The 19,083-nt window shown below is 43.4% G+C and overlaps 1 protein-coding gene across 15 annotated transcripts in view; it reads right to left on the reverse strand.

The window, feature by feature from the left end:
* Positions 1 to 19,083, reverse strand: part of PTPN5 (protein tyrosine phosphatase non-receptor type 5) — a 137,561-nt gene that overhangs the window by 17,527 nt on the left and 100,951 nt on the right. For all 15 annotated transcript variants that reach the window (XM_053267451.1, XM_053267460.1, XM_053267490.1 and 12 more), the window contains 3 exons: positions 18,718 to 18,855; positions 12,510 to 12,620; positions 7,102 to 7,262 (listed from right to left, as the gene is read on the reverse strand). In XM_053267451.1, coding sequence (XP_053123426.1) covers positions 7,102 to 7,262; positions 12,510 to 12,620; positions 18,718 to 18,855 — 410 coding nt within the window. The remainder of the gene's footprint in view (positions 1 to 7,101; positions 7,263 to 12,509; positions 12,621 to 18,717; positions 18,856 to 19,083) is intronic.

Consider the following 19,083-nt stretch of genomic DNA (forward strand, 5'->3'; position numbering starts at 1 on the left):
AGTGCACTTGGGGGGTGCTGGGGTGGCCCAGAGCGAGTGGTGGTGTAGTGCACATAGGGTGCCAACCACCCCCATGGGTTGCTAACCCATGGTGTACAGGGTTCTGTTGTTTCTGAGGTATTCTGAGTGTGGATTCTATGATAGCAAATGAGATTTTCAATGAGACACCATGAATCCTCCCTCTCCCTCTCCCTCTCCCTCTCCCTCTCCCTCTCTCTCTCTCTCTCTCTCTCTCTCTCTCTCTCTATATATATATATATATATATAAAATTTTGAACAGCAGCTGAGAGAGCCCCTGATCTAGATGGGATTCTGACATGCAAGGTTAAACTTTTGCCCCTGTGGCTGAGCTATTTTCTCTGCTGAGTCATCCTCCCCAAAAGCTGCTACGTGCCCCCAAAGGGGCTACTTGCTCAGCACACTTGAGCAAGTTACTCCCTTCTCAAACTAACCTACCCCACAAGCATTGCTAAAATGGAACAACCCCATGTATGCCATCCTGACCTTCTTGATGAAATAGCAGAATATAAATGTGGTGAATAAACATAAAACATTGTAGAATATTCCATGGAGCAATAACCATTATGAAATGCAGTTGATTCATTGTTAGTGTTCAGTTTGGTGGGAAATGGGATTACCAACCAGGCTGGATATGAACTAAGCAGACTTTCTAGAATCAGACCTGGCTGTCATGCTTACTCAAGCACATGATGGCAGAAACAAACACTTGTTAGGACAACAGAACTGTGTTTAGATAAATACAGGGGAAATATACTGGATTGCTTATGGACTCATCTGCATTCTGGACCAAGCAAGTGAGCTTTTCTAGACAGACGATGAGGCTATTCTCATATGCAGCCTAACCCAGGCTAGGGAAGCCCAGCCTGGGTTAGGCTCCGTGTGAGATCAGCTAGGATGGCCCAGCCGCCTAGCCCAGCCTTTTAGCTGGCCATTAGCTGAGGTTAAAGGAGCAAGTGCTCCCTTAACCCAGGCTTGCTGCTTGTGTGGAAGCCAGGCTGCTTCCAGCCTGACTGCACACAGAGACAGGCTGCTAGAGTGCCCATCTCCGATTGGCAAGCGGTGTATTGTGGGATTCCCAGAGACTGGCCTCCGGAGGTCTGCACTGCAGCACGCAGCAAGGATCATCTGGGAGCACAGTCCACATTCCCAGAAACTACCCATGCTAGTCTGGGGGGAAGATGTGGTGAGTACAACCAGCCTTGCCACCTGCCGCTCCATCCACTCAGTCATCTAAGCGACCTCTATATGTGAATAGAACTATAGTTCCAGGGCTGCAAAGAATTTTGGAGCAGACCATGGTCTCTGAGGAGATCTGGCTGGTTCATACACTGCCTTGAAGCCAAGAAAGAAGAAGCTTTATACTTTCTTTTCATACATTGCCTAGAAGCATAGGGAAAAAAGAATTACCCCTTCATCAGCCAAAGAAAAGCTGTTTTACCAAGGTGCCCACTTGTTCAATTCCTATGCTCACTTTAGTGCACAGGAGAAATGGAAACTGTCATGTACTGTAGATACACATCCTCTTAAGATGGAAATGGGGCTGTAGCTCAGTGATGGGGCATCTGCTTTTCATGCAAAACATCCCAGATTAAATTTCTGGCATTTTCAGACAGGGCTGAGAGAGATTCCCGCCTGCAGCCTTGGAGAAGCTGCTACTAGTCTGTGCAGACCATACTGAGCTAGATGGACCAATGGTCTGACTCGGTATGAGATGGTTCCCTATGCTCCTAAAATGGGCATTGGCCTGCATTGCTGCACATAAGCAATTGTGCTTCCTGCTGCAACACTTCACGCTGCATCAAAGGCTGCTACCATGGCCCCATGATCTTCTAGCCAGGTCTGGGGTAAGCAGAAGAGGCAACAGTGAAATGGGCAGGTTCAGAAGTCCTAGAGTACAGAAAGACGTTCTGCCTGTGGCCCTTTGGTCTTGCCATGTTTTCTAATTTCAGGCGCTCTGAACTGAATAGTGCAGTTAAGTAGAGCAATAACAGAACTCTTCGTCATCCCAATGAGCTGGAAGTGTCAGCTTAGTCCAGGCCTGCTCAACTTCAGCCTTCCTGCAGATGTTGGTCTACAACTCCCATAATCCCTGGCTATTGGCTACTATGGCTGGGGATTATGGGAGTTGTAGTCCAAAAACAGCTGGGGGGGCCTAGGTTGAGCAGGCCTGTTTTAGAAACATATAAACATAGGAAGCTGCCATATACTGAGTCAGACCATTGGTCTATCTAGCTCAGTATTGTCTTCACAGACTGGCAGCAGCTTCTCCAAGGTTGCAGGCAGGAATCTCTCTCAGCCCTATCTTGGAGAAGCCAGGGAGGAAACTGGAAACCTTCTGCTCTTCCCAGAGCAGATCCATCCCCTGAAGGGAATATCTTACAGTGCTCACACTTCTAGTCACCCATTCCTATGCAACCAAGGTAGACCCTTCTTAGCTAAGGGGACAAGTCATGCTTGCTACCACAAAACCAGCTCTCCTCTCCTAGGACCAGCTATCAGTGGCCCCACATCTATTTAAACTCATATGCAGTTTTAGTGCTCTTGCTTCCCACTTAGTTCTAATTTGGTCCCAAGTCATTGAACAAGTGTGGGGTGGGGGGCTGGTGGGCCTCTGCTCCAAAATAAGTGTGAAGATGAAGCTTCACGGTGGTGCTGTTCCTTAAATGTACAATTCTGTGTGTCCCATCAACTGAGTTTATGGCCAATCCATTGTACAGAAAGGCAGTTTAATAAGCTGATGTTATCCTGTTCAGAATATGCAGTTCTCATTTATGTGAGAAATGGGCAAAGACAGGCAGGGGGGAAATGCTGTAACCATCAGCCCAGTATTTTTTCAATGAAAGATCAGTTAGATTAGAGGGAAATGTTACAGGGTACAATGCCAGGCAGATGTTAGGTGAGCCATCTGGCTTCTGTCAGGCCTGATATGTCAACATGTCACTTTAAATAACAGAAGCAGCGAATAACAATTATTCCTTGGTCCAAGAGCTTTCCCCATTTTGCAGGTCTCAAACCGTGCTGGTAGCTTTTCAGTTGAGCTTTCATTTATTGTTGCTTAAATAAATCTGGACAGCAGCTATACCCCCAGGAATAATAAATGTTGCTTGTGCAAAGCCATTTCACCTAAATCTATGGATTTATAACAGGATATAACATGAGCCATCTTATTTATTTATTATTTCTCTGTGTAAACCGCCCTGAGCCATTTTTGGAAGGGCGGTATAGAAATCAAATTAATAATAATAATAATAAAGATCTGACTACTGTTGTCAAAAAAAATCCCTCAGACCAGATCACTGAAAAAATATTGGTCTTCATGTTAATATTTGGCTATTAATTTTGCATTGCATTTATGGGTGCCAATAAGTTTAGGATTTCATTTATTATTTTAATGAGAAATTAGACGCAAAGATGGCAAACCTCCTGCAGGCTGTATAATGGAATAGTTATTTTAAGGACAATTGCTCTGTGCATTTTACAGCAACCTCTTCTCCCTTTAGGTTAAAACACATACTGTCTCTGAATGGCTAGAAAAGGGGCACTGGAAGAAAGAAAAGGCAGTCATCTAAACCATCTGGACATTTAAAAGGATCAGTTAAACATGCTATTAAGAAAACTGTAGATTAACATTGTAGGAGAAATAGAGAATTCAGATAAGATACTTTAGAAAATTGGTTTTGTTGCACCAAGCAAATACATTTTTAAAATAACCAAAAGTAGCATAGTATACTATTACTTTGTGCACTGATATAGCACGTTGCATTCTCATTTGTGGTTTATGTTTATTGAAAAGATTATAAGAAGGAATCTCAATGTTCCTTTTCCTCCCTCATATCACCTATAGGCTGCTTGTGCAAGAGAGGTTTACATTAGGTTTTAAATGTCTCGGTCTTGTGTCATGACATTATATGAATGCTCATTATGCACGATTAAATGCATAACCACTTGTAGTCTTAGCAAAAATGATTTTAGCTTTAAAATGGAAAATGTTCCTTGTTGCCTAACAAAGTCTAGTTGTATGTAAATAAATAAGATAAATGTAAATAAATGTAAATGTAAATAAAATAAAATGTAAATAAATAAAATAAATAAATAAATATTAAAAAGTCTGAGACTTATTTGCAATAAAATAAGAGCCAGTATTGGGCTCCATTTACAGAATGTGCAGATACAATCTCTACAAAGAAATATTGCAATTTATACTTATTGGGCTGGATCCAAATAACAGTGAGCAGAAGTTAAAAAGACACTAGTGCTGTTCTGAAAACATCTTACAAATGAGTTCATGAAGTGCAATATAATAGGCAGGTTCTATAGCTGTTTTCATGGTCCTGTTAGTGCAAGAGGTTGCACAAGGTCTTGCACTAGCAGAGGAGCAGATCTCTTCCCCATTTTTCCTGTGCAGCATTCTAGCACCAAGCCAAAAACAGTCCTTCAGTCAGTGGAAGGCATATAGGCTGTTCACACAAGCAGCCCTAACCAGGATCCTGGTGCTCCTGTGGAGCGCCAGGATTGGGACTGATGCCAGCGCTGCCCTGCTGGACGGCCTGGGTTAAAAGTGAGGTAAGAGGACACGCACACACCCTCCTACCCCACTCCCCAGTTGTATGGCAGCATGAACTGCCTGCAGCCTGTTCTACCATTGGGGCTGGGGGAAGGAGCATTCTGGCCTCTTGAATGACTTCGATGAGCAGCACAGTGCATTGTGGGCTTTCTGGAGGCTGGGTGACCTTCCCTTGGCCTCTCCCTCACTGAGCTGCTTGCTGTAGCAGTGATTGTGACTGTGTGGTGCAGCGGGAGGGAAATCAATGGGCGGTCATGTGGGGAAGTCCACTCTTCCCGGCCCCAGGATAAACAGTCGTGAGAATGACCTTATTTTCTGGATGCAGAAGGGAACCTTTGGATCCAACTCACTGGTATAAGTGCCTGAACTCATTCTACACGAGCATGTTATAACTATTTTTTGCTTTGGAATTTTAATTGCAATTTGCTTGTGCTTAATCTTTTCTTCATTTTTCATGTATGCTTATCTGTTCATAAACATTAAAATAAATATATATTTTAAAATGTTTATCATTTTTATGATAATCAGATTCCCAGGAAAAGTCCAAGCAAGTGTGAAGCTTTCCTATGATAAAGATGATCAGTGACTAAATATGTGAATCTTTAAGACTACACTTTGGAGAAAGAAAGAAGGAATGGGAAAAAACCATGTCAACCAGATTAAAAAATTAATAGCTACATTCTGAGAGATGGTGGTTCAGTTGTGATAACTCAGTTCCCACGGTGGGGAAGTGGATGCACAATTTCTGTCCACCATGCAGCTAATGTAAATTCTGACGTGGGTATTCATATGGACACCCATACTGTATGTGTTAAGGCCAAATTTATTTTATTATTTTTTCAAAAGAAGAGGGGGCATGTGTGCAAATCAAACTTACAGGTGTAGAAGCCTCTTTACATGTTGCATACATCACATTACATTAGATGCATGGTGAAAGAGGGGACATGCCCATTAGGGGTGTGCACAAACCAGTTCGGGTCAAACCACTTTGCCATGAACTGGGCCAGTTTGAACAGTCCGATCATGAACCAAACTGGTCTTCAAGAAGGCTGGTCAATCCACAATTGGACCAAACAAGCTCAGTTTGTGGCAGACCAGTTTGGCAGGCTTGTAAAGAGGAATCCAGTGAGGATTCCTCTTTCCAAGCAAAGGGAAAGCCTTCGCAAAAGGCTTCTAAAGGGTGGCTGGGGGGCGGCAAGACACACTGAAAAGTAGATGATAAGTTCCTCTACTTACTGACCCTGCCCCACAGCGGAGAAGCAGTGCTGCTTCCCTTCAGCAGTCCACATGTGACAATGAGGCTTCAGTAATTCAGCAGTTCTGCACGCGTGGAGGCCATTTACGTGGTCAGCTCATCGATGGAGATAGCAATAGCATAGCAATAGCACTTACATTTATATACCGCTCTATAGCCGGAGCTCTCTAAGCGGTTTACAATGATTTAGCATATTGCCCCCAACATTCTGGGTACTCATTTTACCGACCTCGGAAGGATGGAAGGCTGAGTCAACCTTGAGCCCCTGGTCAGGATCGAACTTGTAACCTTCTGGTTACAGGGCAGCAGCTTTACCACTGCGCCACCAGGGGCTCTTCATTTGCATGCACAGAGATGGCCTCTGTGCATGCAAATGTTGACTCGCTGACCACACATGTGCCACACACAGGCTGCTGAAGGGAGGGTGCACCGCTGCTCTGGAGTAGGCGGTAAGGAGAAGACCTTATCATCTACTCTGAGGTGCGTCTTGCCACCTCCACCCCCAGCCACCCATTAGAAGCCTTTTGTGAAGGCTTCCTCTTTGCTTGTAAAGGGAAATCCTCACAGGATTCCTCTTTATCAGACCGCCAAAATGCGGAACCATTTTGACCTGGTTTGGCTGACTGGATCAGACCGCCCAGTCGGTTCAACTGAACTGGGTCATGGAACTGTTCAAATTTAGGTTGAACTGCGGAAACTGGTTCCATGCACACCCCTAATACCCATAGTTTCACCTCACAAACTGGGCCACTGCCTGCCCAGTAAACATATGAAATGTGTCAAAAACCGCTGTTTCCATGTCTCATTATGCAGTCTAAACTAGTCCATATTCCTCTGGCACAGCAGATTAAGTTGGGTCATATTCTGGTGTTTTGGTTTGTTTGGGGTTTTTTTGGGGGGGGGGTTGTTGGTGGGTGGGTGGGCACAATCCAAGTAGCACAAGTTACCACAGGATTGTCACGTTGCACTACTTTTTTGGCAACCTCTCCTGAAGTTCCAGAGAGGAACTGTAGTGACAAAATGGAAGATGTGTCTCAAAAGTATCACTACCTCAGCAGGGGCAGACTGACAAAACAGCAGTTAAAAGTGTAACACTGCAGGCAAAATGAAGGTGAGTCTTATACAGGACTGTACTGTCTACATCAGTACTGTGAGAGAAGGATCCTTGAAGGAATTGCTAGCAGAATGTTAACTGCCTAAACTTTCACTTCTCTCTCCTCTAAGAAGATCAGGTAAGCTTAATGAAGCATAATTCACCTACCTGCAGTGAACAATTATTGGAGCATTTTTCTCTTCTGCACACTGTATGGCCTCCTCTACTTCCTGAACCAGCTGCAGCAGGGGCGGTGCTTGATCAGGGGTCTTCTGGTCTGGCCAAGATGTATACCAGTAGTGTTTCAGACTTCTTACTTCTTCACCCTTCTGTGAGCCATTTACAAAAATAATAAGAAGCAGTGCAGAACAAGCCCCTTTATTTTCATCTCCAGAATTTAGAAGGCCTTGCCTGCAAGCTGTGTGTCCTATTTGGACAGTCAGGAAATATATTTCCCAGAGGTGAGACCTTATAATAACCTGGAATGTTTTAATCCTCCCTTGGAGTATGCAACACAGCCCATTAACTTGGGTCATCTGGTATTTGTTTACTAGCTTTATTCCTCATTGTATAGGTAAAGTGTGCTGTCGAGTCAGTGTTGACTCCTGGCGACCACAGCGCCCTGTGGTTTTTCTTTGGTAGAATACAGTAGAGGTTTACCATTGCCTCCTCCCACGCAGTATGAGATGATGCCTTTCAGCATCTTCCTATATCACTGCTGCCTAATATAGGTGTTTCCCATAGTCTGGGAAACACCTATAGTCTGGGAAACATACCAGCGGGGATTCGAACCAGCAACTTCTGGCTTGGAAGTCAAGCCATTTCCCCGCTATACCATTAGGTGGTACCTGGATATATATTGGTCTTCTGTCCATACATCTTGGTCCACTCTAGACTATGGATGACCACCAACTGTATTTTTCTACCCAACAGCTAGGATTATTTGGGTGTGGAAGATTTTGCTGAGATGTAGGAAGTTGGACAAGATAACATTTAGATCCATTCTGGTCCTAAACCTTTCCTCCCTCAATGTGTACTACCTCCATCTAGAAAGCTGGTAGTTCTTTTAAATCCAAGTCAGCTTGCCCTTTCTGCTGATACTGACTACCCTGGTTCTAGAGATATGCATAGTTGTGGCAGAACACAGATCTATAATGCGCTAAAGCAGCAACAGAAGCATCTTATGGTAGGGCAAAGTTACCCTGCTATGCAGTTTGTCTACTGCACTGCGATAACCTTTCATGAAAAAATACTAGGTACACACAGGTTGTTCAAATGTAGCTAGCCAGGCCTTTGAAACGCTGCACAGGTGAGCTGTTTGCATAACCAGTACTTTCTCTGCCTCCCTTCCTAGCCCTCTCCACCTCGTTCTGTGACACATGCAACTGCATTAAGTGGCAGGCGGCTCTCTCTGCTCTTCCCCTGACACGACTTCTTGGATTGGCTCACAGCACCAGAGCAAAATCACGGCTCATAGTACTGTACTATGTTGCCACAGCAGCCATCTCACCATTCTAAGCATTTTAATTGTCATATGCTCATGCTGTTATGCAATTAACTGAAGAGCTGTGTTTGAAGAATAATTGTATTCTTAATCATATTGGCTACGTAGACTGTCAAAAATCATATTTATATCCCGATAGACAGATAACTATTTCTAATTGCATATACAGTACCACATGCCACCTTCTGTGAAAGCAGAAGGCATAAGGCTTACTTTTTTTCCAGTCCTCCTGAATCAACAAATATGCTGCTCAGTTCATAGGCGCGCTCATTAATTGTGCATGCTTCCTAATGTGGTTGCCTAATCTTGTGCCTGATTGGAGCTATAGGTCACTGGATTGTTTGCTTCAGACTTTTAGCCACTGACTGGGGCAGTTAACACTGTGCTGAACAATTATCTTCAAATGCAGCATCATCTATGGAAGGATCTGAGAAAACCAAGTCAGTCCGTGTAGCCTTTATTTAAATAAAATGAACTATGCAGATTAGATAATCAAAAACTATTTGGGGTGATTGATTTTTGGGATCTATAGTCTGTAATACTTAGTACTACTCTTTCGAACCAAAACAGAAAAGCTGCATTTTTGTCAATAATGAAAATCCAAAGAGAAAAATAATCAACCATATTTAACCTATAAAACACATAGTTGTGACAGAAGATGGAGTAGCTAAGGCAGCATTGGTACTTACAAAGTGGGAGAGATTTACTGGCTGACATCCAGACTAATGTTGTGCCAATGCACCAGTGTTTTCTGTTGCAGAGCAGGAGAAGAATGGTTTTCAATGATATTTCCCTTACTTCTGCAGCTGCCTGTGCCTCCCAAACATATGTCCCTGAGGGTTGTGCAGCTCTCAAGGATAGTTTCAGAAAGCATAGGTGGCTGCAGAGGGAAAGCAAAGTAGTTGAAAAATCACCCATCCCCCACTGAGCAACAGAACACGCTGGCATACTGGTGCAGCATTAGGATGGATGTTACCCAGTGCTTTAAAAAAATATGCAGGATTGCAGACACAATTCATCCTATTGCCATTAAATTGTCTGTAGGATGGTTAGCAGGTGGATGAGAAAGGATCTTGTTTTCAGCTGGCTGCTCTCTATGGTGCTGAGGAAGGGTGCTGTACAGCACCACTATGTTGCTGGTACATAAAAACACTGAAAATAGTAGCTGCACACGTGTAGTTGGGATTCAGCTCATGCCACAAATGCTACAAGAAGTGAAAAATGGCAGCACTAGTCTACATTTTGTTGCAAGTGGAACAGCAGGGTTTCTTAACCTTGGGCCCCCAGATGTTGATGGACTACAACTCCCATCATTCCCAGCCACAATGGACAAGGCTGGGGGTGATGGGCATTGTAGTTCATCAACATCTGGGGCCCAAGGTTAAGAAACCCTGGAATACAGGATCATCAGGCTGCAATGTATATTACTCAGTAAGAAAATACATAAAAGCAACTGAACATTCTAGTTCCTAGCCTAAAATATAATTTGTTCTTTAATTGCCACTTTAAACTAAATAAAATGGCATATAGTTTCACTTTTAGAAATTCTTTAAAATAATCCAAAATCTTTATTGATAAAAGGTTCAGTAGACCTTGAGTTAGAGTGGAAGGAAGCAAAGTTTAATGCATTGTACAAAGCATGACGCCATTAATGGCTTTTTGAGCGACCATTATGAATCACAACCAAATCCTTTCTGTGGTCTTTGAAATGGAATTAAAAAAAAAAAATCTTATTTGAGAACCCCCTTTCAATACTTCTGCATCTCCATCTCGAAAGCATTATGATAAACCACACCTGACTGTTGCTAAGAAACATGCACTGGGGGTGGAATGCAATAGATAAAGAATCACAAGAAGCTCCTAAAACATTTAACTACTGATATATTCTGCTTTTGTACAAGAGAGGGAATAGTCACAGAACTAGGAGATTACTGCAGCTGATTTCTATGGCTTTCATGGCACTTAGAGGAAAAGTTTAGACCAGTGATTCTCAAACTTGGGTCCTCAGGTGTTATTGGACTTCAACTCCCATAATCCCCAACCAAAGGCCACTGAGGCTGGGGATTATGGGAGTTGAAGTCCAATAACACCTGAGGACCCAAGTTTGAGAATCCCTGGTTTAGACAAAGGTATTTTATATTTTCTATATATTTCTAGCCTCATGAAATTATTTATTTATTTATTTATTTATTTCTCATAGGGCCAGTTCAGGCCACATGGTTAAAGCCTGGTTCCGTACAATGTCCCTGAGCCTTGGAAGCATGTGCTCCACATTCCTGCCCATATGAACTTCTCGAGAATTCTATTTCTGATTTAGGTTAGAAACAAACCAGGATCAGTTGTGATGTCTGAATCAACCAAACTTGGTTAATTCTAACCAACTTGTTTAAAATATAGGCCACTTCCAGCCTCGGAAGCAAGATGCTTCTGTATACCAGTTGCAGGGGCAGGCAACAGCAGGAAAGAGGGCACACCTTCATCTCTTTTCTGTGGGCTTCCAAGGGGCATCTGGTAGGTCACTGTGTGAAACAGGATGCAGGACTAGCAGGACCTTGGGCCCGATCCAGCAAAGTTTGACATGGGTTTTGTACCTAGGTTTATCTCAAGCATGTTGGTTAGAATAAATAAAGATCAGTCAGTTCAGACATCACAATTACCTTGACTTCTCTTTTATCTAATCTGGAAGCCATGTTGGTTTAAGTACTGGCGCAATCTACAGTAGGTGGTGCCACATAGTGCTGGCCACTACCCTTAGGCTCACCACATCTCGACACAGATGCCAACGTTTTGGGGCTAGGTCAGCTGGGCCTACTCCACCCCACCTCCACAGCATGACACTTTCCCCTTATCCCGCCACTTACATTCTGAGTGCACATGGATGATGTTTTAAAACACCCTGTGCACTCAGAAGGATAGCAATGGAAAAAGGGGAAAGCAGCACATAAGACATCGCCTTCCCTTTCTCCCGCTAGTTACCCTCTGAGCAGGTGGGCATGGGATTTTAAAATCTCATACCCACACCCCCAAAAGATAAGCAGTGGGAGAATGTTACAGTAGTATGGGGGGGGGGCAGTGGCATGTGATTGAGGTGTCGCCCATAGGTGGTGGGGATGAGATGTCCACAGGCACTACTTGAGACGGTCACCTCACCTCGCTTCATTAGTGAGCCACCCTGAGAATTCCTGTGAAGTTCACAGGGGAAGTAGGATCACAAACTCCTAAGTCTTGGGGATGTCATGAAAAACCAGGCAGAACCAGGCTTTAATTGTGGTTTCTCATGACACCTGAACCGGACTTCTCTGTGTTCTGGAAAAGCTGATTCACTGATACTTAAAAATAGTAATACTATCAGATTGAAATAGCACATGGGAAAGGAGCTCTTCAGTTCAGCAGGAAAAAAATCCTTTCAGCAGGAAGTGATTATTTTAGATTCCAGGTGCTCTTCTGTACTGTGATAATATTCACATGTCCTGCATGCTGGTTTCTGGGCTACAGCAGGAAAAGGTTGTAATGGTCATAGTAACACCCTCAATTTACCACAGATTTGTGCCAAAATTAAAGCTGGCGTGCCACATATAAACATTGCAAAATCTGTATAGACAAATTTGAATTAAAAGTTGAAAACATAGCTAAATTTGTATAGATAAGAGTTGAAGCTGGGATAGTATGATGCAAACATTATACTTAACCTAAAGCCAATACGTCTAGGATTATTTTTAAAGGTGGATAAGGGTAGGTAAGAAATTATTACTGTGAGAACACGTTGTGTTAAATGACTAGTAGACATTTGTGTAAAATGACTCTCTGTGTCCTTCCAATGGATGAGGACATTTGTTTTACAAGTGGCCAGAAAATCTTCAGATTGCACACAGTCCATCTAAAATGCCTGACTGCTTACATTATTGTATTGCTTACATGTTTGGAAATCTGACAGAGGCATCATCAGTGCAGTAATAAAAAGTGATATTTCAACTGTGCTGAATAGGCTGGATATGATTGGTGACTTGACTGTCCATGAGCAGCCCTGGATGTGATTTTTCAAACTGCTGCACATACATCTGAGTGAACTTACCTTTAGGGTAATAAGCCTTAACCGATAATCATCTGCTTGTATGACTCTGTTAACTGTAATTTCAATTCCTTCATAGGTAACCTGTTCTTCTGGCCAATATTCTGTACATTTCTGGACAAAAATAAAGCACAGTTATAATACAGATATTTGAAAAAAGTTACTTGTTGAACTAAAGCTGAATAATGCATATACTTGAGTAAGTTATACATGCAGATTTTCCCAGAGAGCAGGATATCAGTTATGGACTTCATCTACCAATAGTGACAAATCCAAAAAGCTACTTCAATGTGTTCAAGGGCTTGCTTGTTCCTGTCCAAATGTCATATCAACAAAGTTCTTCTGAAGCTCCCAGGTTGCCAGCTCCAGACCCTGTGGGTTCTCCTACAGGGCTGTGCACAGGCTGTGATTCGGAAGCTGCTTTGAAGATTTGGAGGGGCATGTGATTCAACTTACTGCTTTGGCTTCAAATTGCACTTTGTTTTGACCCAACTTGGCTGGTTGATTTGACTTAGAGGAGATGCTTTGGCCTATAATAAGAATCATGAAAATGATGATAATTTTTCCCTTCCTTGGAAACATGGAACAAAATTTGCACAAACCATTCTGAGGGCATGATGAAGCCTGTGAAACTTCAGTGGGGGAAAAGGTGAAGGAATGTTTGTGCAAGGATATTTTAAATCATATCTTTTATCATGCTAAACAAAACTTCAAACTATATTGATAACACACTAAAATGCCTATAATATTTTCATTTCTTAAAGGAGTGTATTGAAAAGTGCAGGGATGGTAGCCCCTTCTGAGGGCATAAAGGCTGCCAAATTGCAGACAAATAGGTGCGGGGGTTCTGTGCAGGGACACTTTAAATGTTGACATTTCCATTGGGGGAAAAAAAATCAAAACTCAACTCCAAAGTGCTGAATCTGATCCAAACTGAAGTGAGCCAATTCAGACTGATTTGCTTCAGTTCCATCCACTTTGGATAGTAGCTGTTTTGAGTCTGTATGGAAGCAAATCTATCTAAACTGGACCATTTTGATTCAAATCCAGTTTTAGGTCCAGAGCACCCCATAGCTCTTTAATTTAAAGAATGGCATGTAAGGATTACATAGAAGGAAAATCTCATTTGATGCAGTTATTCTCACCTTAATATTGTACGGATGGAAAAAGCCATCCTAGGAGCAATTTTTCAACCAATGCAGCTCAAATAGTTGCACTCTATTATGCCATCAAAGCCGGTTATACACATAACCAGCTTATATACACATAATGAGCTTATATACACATAAGCTGATGGTTTTTACTGGTACTACTAGTTTTGTTAGAGTGCTTGGATTTTACTGTCCTGCTGGATTTGTATTATTTATTTATTTCATTACATGTATGACCTGCCTTCCTTCTAAGGTGGAACTTGAGGCACCAAAAGTGGAGTTCCCAGACAGTCACCCCTCCAGGCACCAACCAAACCTAGACTTGCTTAGTTTTGTTAAACTAATAGGCAGTATAAGGTGTTTTTTTAAAAAAATTACATATAATAAATGAAAACGCTCTTTGGGGTAACCAGAAGCTTCTCACAATCTGGATCTGGCATTCATTCTGTCCTATGCATATATATGCATAACACATTTTTCTGCCCTGAAAAGCTTTGAGAGCAAAGCAACAGTTTACAGCATCCACATTATGGGATGTAAAAGCAGATGGGTCCAATGTACGCACCAGTACAGTCTCCTGTTTACATAATCAAGGCTGTTTCAGAGGTGATTAATCTAGAATGTTTTAGCAGGAATCCAAGGATATTTAGCTACGTAACCTTGCAGTCTGTTCTGGGTCACTTCCAAGTGCTTGCTGCAAGTTGTGAGCTTCAGAGAACTTTACTGGATACTGACTGACTGTAGTAATTGTTACACTTCCTACTCCAGTGCTTGACTGCTTGATATGCAGTGCAATCCTGTTTACTCAGAAGTAAATGAGACTTGCTCCTTCGTAAGAGTGCTTAAGATTGCAACCTTAAACTCACTGAATGTGGAAATCACATATGATGCCTATAAAAGCAATTTCCCTTTATGATTGCTCTAAGCCTTGGGGTGAATAAAGCTGCTCATTCAAATGTTCCTAGAACTTTAGTTATGTCTGATGGGTTAGGGTACACACTCACAGTATCTTACCAAATTTCCAAAATAAACGTGAGAAGGAGCTCCCTTCCCTTGTGCCTCCAACCTCCAAAGTTATTTCAACTCAACAATCTGTCATCTAGTGGCCACAGTACCTGCCTATCATGATTGTGGACATCTGCAAATGTGCCATGTCGTCAGTGGACATTCCATTTCCTGGTCACTCTAGGCCAAGAATGGTATACTCCAGCTCTGGTCCTCCACAGAAAATCCTAATGAAAGTTCAGATTGAAAGGCAGATATGGGCTGCTCATTTTGCTCATCCATCTCTTGAAACTCTCTCTGAATCATGGCTGAGTGGTAGAGGTGGCTAGCTGTTCACCGTTCCCTTTCAGAAGAAAACCCCCAAAGGCAGCACTGTTGTACTGCAGTCCTATATACCCTGGAGTAGAGAGTATAAGCCTTTCTCTGGGCTGCTTTGGACAATATGTCCACCAGAATCTGCATCATTTAGGGAACAGCGTTTCTGCACACATTTCTCCCCACGTCTGGTTGCTGCATAATCATGTGGGGAGGGACAGTATGCTCAAACTTCTCATGTATTCTCCTTAGTATTAAATTGCTACGAAGTATTTAATACGATTAAGGTAGTATTTAATTAGCATGTTGAGAGGCAATTCAGTAGTGGTGGGATGGCATGTAAAATGTGGGCAGGGGTAAGCAGAGACATCTGCACACACTCCATTTCCAAGTGATGTGGAGGAGTCAGCAGGCATAGTGTATCTTCTGAACAGTCCTCTATATCAGGGATTCTCAACGTTGGGTCCCCAGATGTTATTGGACTTCAACTCCCATAATCCCCAATGAAAGGCGACTGGGGTTAGGGATTATGGGAGTTGAAATCCAATAACATCTGGGGACCCAACATTGAGAATCCATGCTCTATATTATACTCAACACAGGGAGGCTATTCCCATGATCAACTAATGGAGCTTACCCCGCTTTCCGTGGAGCATGGGAACCATCGGGCTCGTGGGCAAGCTCGTTGCTCCCAAGACAGCTAGCCCACCTAAAACACCCTCCACTTAAATGAGGTTAATGGAGCGAGCACTCCGTTAACCTCATTTCGTTGCTTGAGTGCAGTGCGTGGTGACACATAAGTAGACCCCCATCCAGGAGACTGCAAGCAGCCTCCCAGGCTCGGGGGTCTCTCCAGGATGCCCCATCCACTTGCACAGGACATCCTGGAACTTCTGGGGGCTGCGTGGCCCCCGATCTCCTCAGCCCCCCGCTGACTCCATGACAGAGCCGGCAGTCGTGTGGGCAGCTGATCTGGCCGCCCAGCTACAAGCGACTGCTCATCTGCGGGGAGAGTGGGCTAAGCTCATGTCGTGTGAAGCGCCTCAGGGACTGTCACCCCCAGGGCAAGTTTCCTCACTCCAGCCTTAGAGCTAAGTATAATTTATCACGTGAGTCATGCCTATATCATCAGGAGTTTCTGCCTGCAATCAATGTTAATGGCATTTGCTAGAACAGGTAGGGAAACTCACAATGTGATGGCCCCCACTCATATAATGAGTTGTATTCAATGATTCACTCTGGGGAGTGGAGGGACAATGTGGACACTGATCCCAGTGGTGAGAGCAACCTATAGATCACCTTTGGGCTGGTCTATAAGAATGAGGTGGAGCCAACAACCCACCCACCCACCCCCAATTTATTACTTCATGTCATTTATCCCCAAATATATGCCAGACTGCATCTAAATCTCTTAGTGGCAAAGCAAGATTGTGCCTCTCCTGCATGTTCCGTTCCTTACAGGGTCATTTAAAGACTTCATTGTTCCCTGCATCATAAACTTAATGAGCAGAGGTTAAACAAAATTCAGCTAAAGGAGATAACACTTTGAGGAGTCAAATTTTGTGTTGGGATGCCACATTACCTGGTTGCCTGTACAGCCCAGTGGAGTCCAGCAGGGTGCATGCGGAGTGTGGTGTCCCTCCTTTGGGACTGCTGTCTTCCCCCTGAAGGGAGCGGGGGTGAGATGGTTCCAGGCCTGTTAGGTCCCAGTGGGGATGAGCAGGTGAGGTATGGAGAGCTGCAGGGAACAGCTCTGGTGGGGCCATGTTGGGAGAGGGAGGATGCAGGATGTGAGGCCAGGGTGGGGGGAGGGCTTGGAATAGGCTTCAAGCCCTGTCAGCTCTATACTAGGGCATTTAAAGCCAAGGTAACTGAAGATGAGGGCTGCTCTTGAGAGTAGGAGCTAGAATTCCCCAAGAGAGGGAACCAGCTGGATGTAGCAAGCCAGGAGGACAATGCAGGTGATGAAGTAACTTCCTCCTCTGGCTTACTAGGAGGCTGACCTTGGCTGTTCTCACCCAGGACTGTGGAGTCAAGAAGGGCCAGGAACACACTTCCTCCCCCTTGGAGTGTGACATTTTGATTTAGCATAAACTATAGCAGCTCCTTGGCTGTTCTCACCCAGGATTGTGGAGTCCAGAAGGGCCAGGAACACACTTCCTCCCCCTTGGAGTGTGACATTTTGATTTAGCATAAACTATAGCAGCTCCTTAGCTGTTCTCACCCAGGATTGTGGAGTCAAGAAGGGCCAGGAACACACTTCCTCCCCCTTGGAGTGTGACATTTTGATTTAGCATAAACTATAGCAGCTCCTTCAAAATCAATGGTGTGTCACAAATTTAGCCCAGCCAGAGAATTCATCATACTATTCCTTGCGTCATTTTCCCCACCATTCTACACCCTGCTACAGCCCCTCCATGCTACAACAGCATTCATTGTAAAAAAACTGTCAAAAGTGCTAGTAGCTATCTATAGCTCAGACTCTGAGCAGCTAAAATGAAGTGGAGTAAGAACACCCACACATTTCCATGGGCTGTCTGTCACTTCAGATTAGACCTGACAAGAGTGCTGGAATACCGAGCCACTAATATTTGTATTATTGGAGTTAATGTATATAGCAGCAACACAAAGACTCTTTTTCTAGCTTCACAGCAGAACAAAGATTTCAGCTCTTTATCGACATATTTTTAAGACACAGTGTTCATACTTTAATTTGAAGCTGGGGGGAAGAAGAATATCAGAGCAGGGATGTTAAGTAAGAAGGAGCTTGTAACATATATTTATATCTGAGTCTCGTGGCACAATTTAATTTTTGAAATAAGAGGTATCAATGGGGAAACTAGACTTAATTATATCATTTATTAATACAGAAACTGATGGAATCTACTAGGTATTTGTGCATTGATGAAGGACTTGTAACCAAATATGTCTTTCAGAGAAAGTGAATGTGTTCATGTCTAGATGTACAACATCCCTAGCTTCTTGGCAAAGTAGTTTTCAAAGCAGTGCTGCAGAGTTTTGATGAAAAGTCTGGAATTAAAATGGTAGCTGACCACAATCCGTCAAGCTCTCTTGGTTGGATAAGAACCGATATACAGGGTTTATTCAGATGGTTAGTCTAACTGGGCTATGTTAGCTCAGTGTGAGACAATCCCTCAAGGGCTAGTTCAAAGTTTTCATGCAATATGTCCATGACTAGCATAGGAGGTAGGAACTAGAAGACCCTTGGGCCAAATCCAGTCCCGAGGGATGCCAAATGCTGCCCCTGCTGCTCACAAGTATGGCCAAAGAGGTCTGGAGAAAGTGATATCAGTGGTAACAGAACTTGCTGGGAGACAACTTTATGGGACAAGGATTGAGGCAATGTCCTGCCCCCCTCACACACTTGTTAAAGTTGCCCTTGTTGAACTGGGCTCTAGTGTAAATGCATTCAAATCCAGCTTTCATTCTTGTAACAGGGCTCACACTTTCCCAATAACAAAATGAAATCCTGAGAAGAATGCAATATCCAAAATGTGGATGTGTCTTCCTCAACCTAGGGCCAGGGCTTACATTTGGTGGACATTTTGCCCGTGAAACCTTTGTATTACACATCAAACACTGACAACTAAAGTGAGCTACAGAGCAAACTAGCTCCATGCACAGAAGCATGTTCCATTCCATTATTTCCTATGGCTCAAGGCATCCATTGTGGGGACATCAATTACACCAGGGGGCAGAGAGTGGGGACACAACCTTACCTCATTCATCTCTTCTATATTGGTAATCATGACAATAATTGGAGAACACTCCTGCCACACCATTCTCCAGAAATCACTGACAGTATTAACTATGGGTCCCTGAGTAGCAATGTACACCTTTTCTTCTCCTCCATAGCCCTGCCAACAAAACAACAAAGGTTCATTAGTATTAAAACTGCACACAGACTTCCAGACCTTACCCAAAGAGTGTTAGAAAATCAGAAATAAATATGCTTGCACACTCTGCCCCCCCTCCACACTTGCATAAAGATAAGCATAGGCCAAGGGCAGAAGGTGCAACTTCAGTTTATACAAGCAGCAACAGTTGCTATGGCAATGGAAACAATTTATGCTACGCAAGATACA

Source organism: Hemicordylus capensis, chromosome 1 (genome assembly GCF_027244095.1).
Source record: "Hemicordylus capensis ecotype Gifberg chromosome 1, rHemCap1.1.pri, whole genome shotgun sequence".
In the NCBI taxonomy this organism is placed as follows: domain Eukaryota; kingdom Metazoa; phylum Chordata; class Lepidosauria; order Squamata; family Cordylidae; genus Hemicordylus; species Hemicordylus capensis.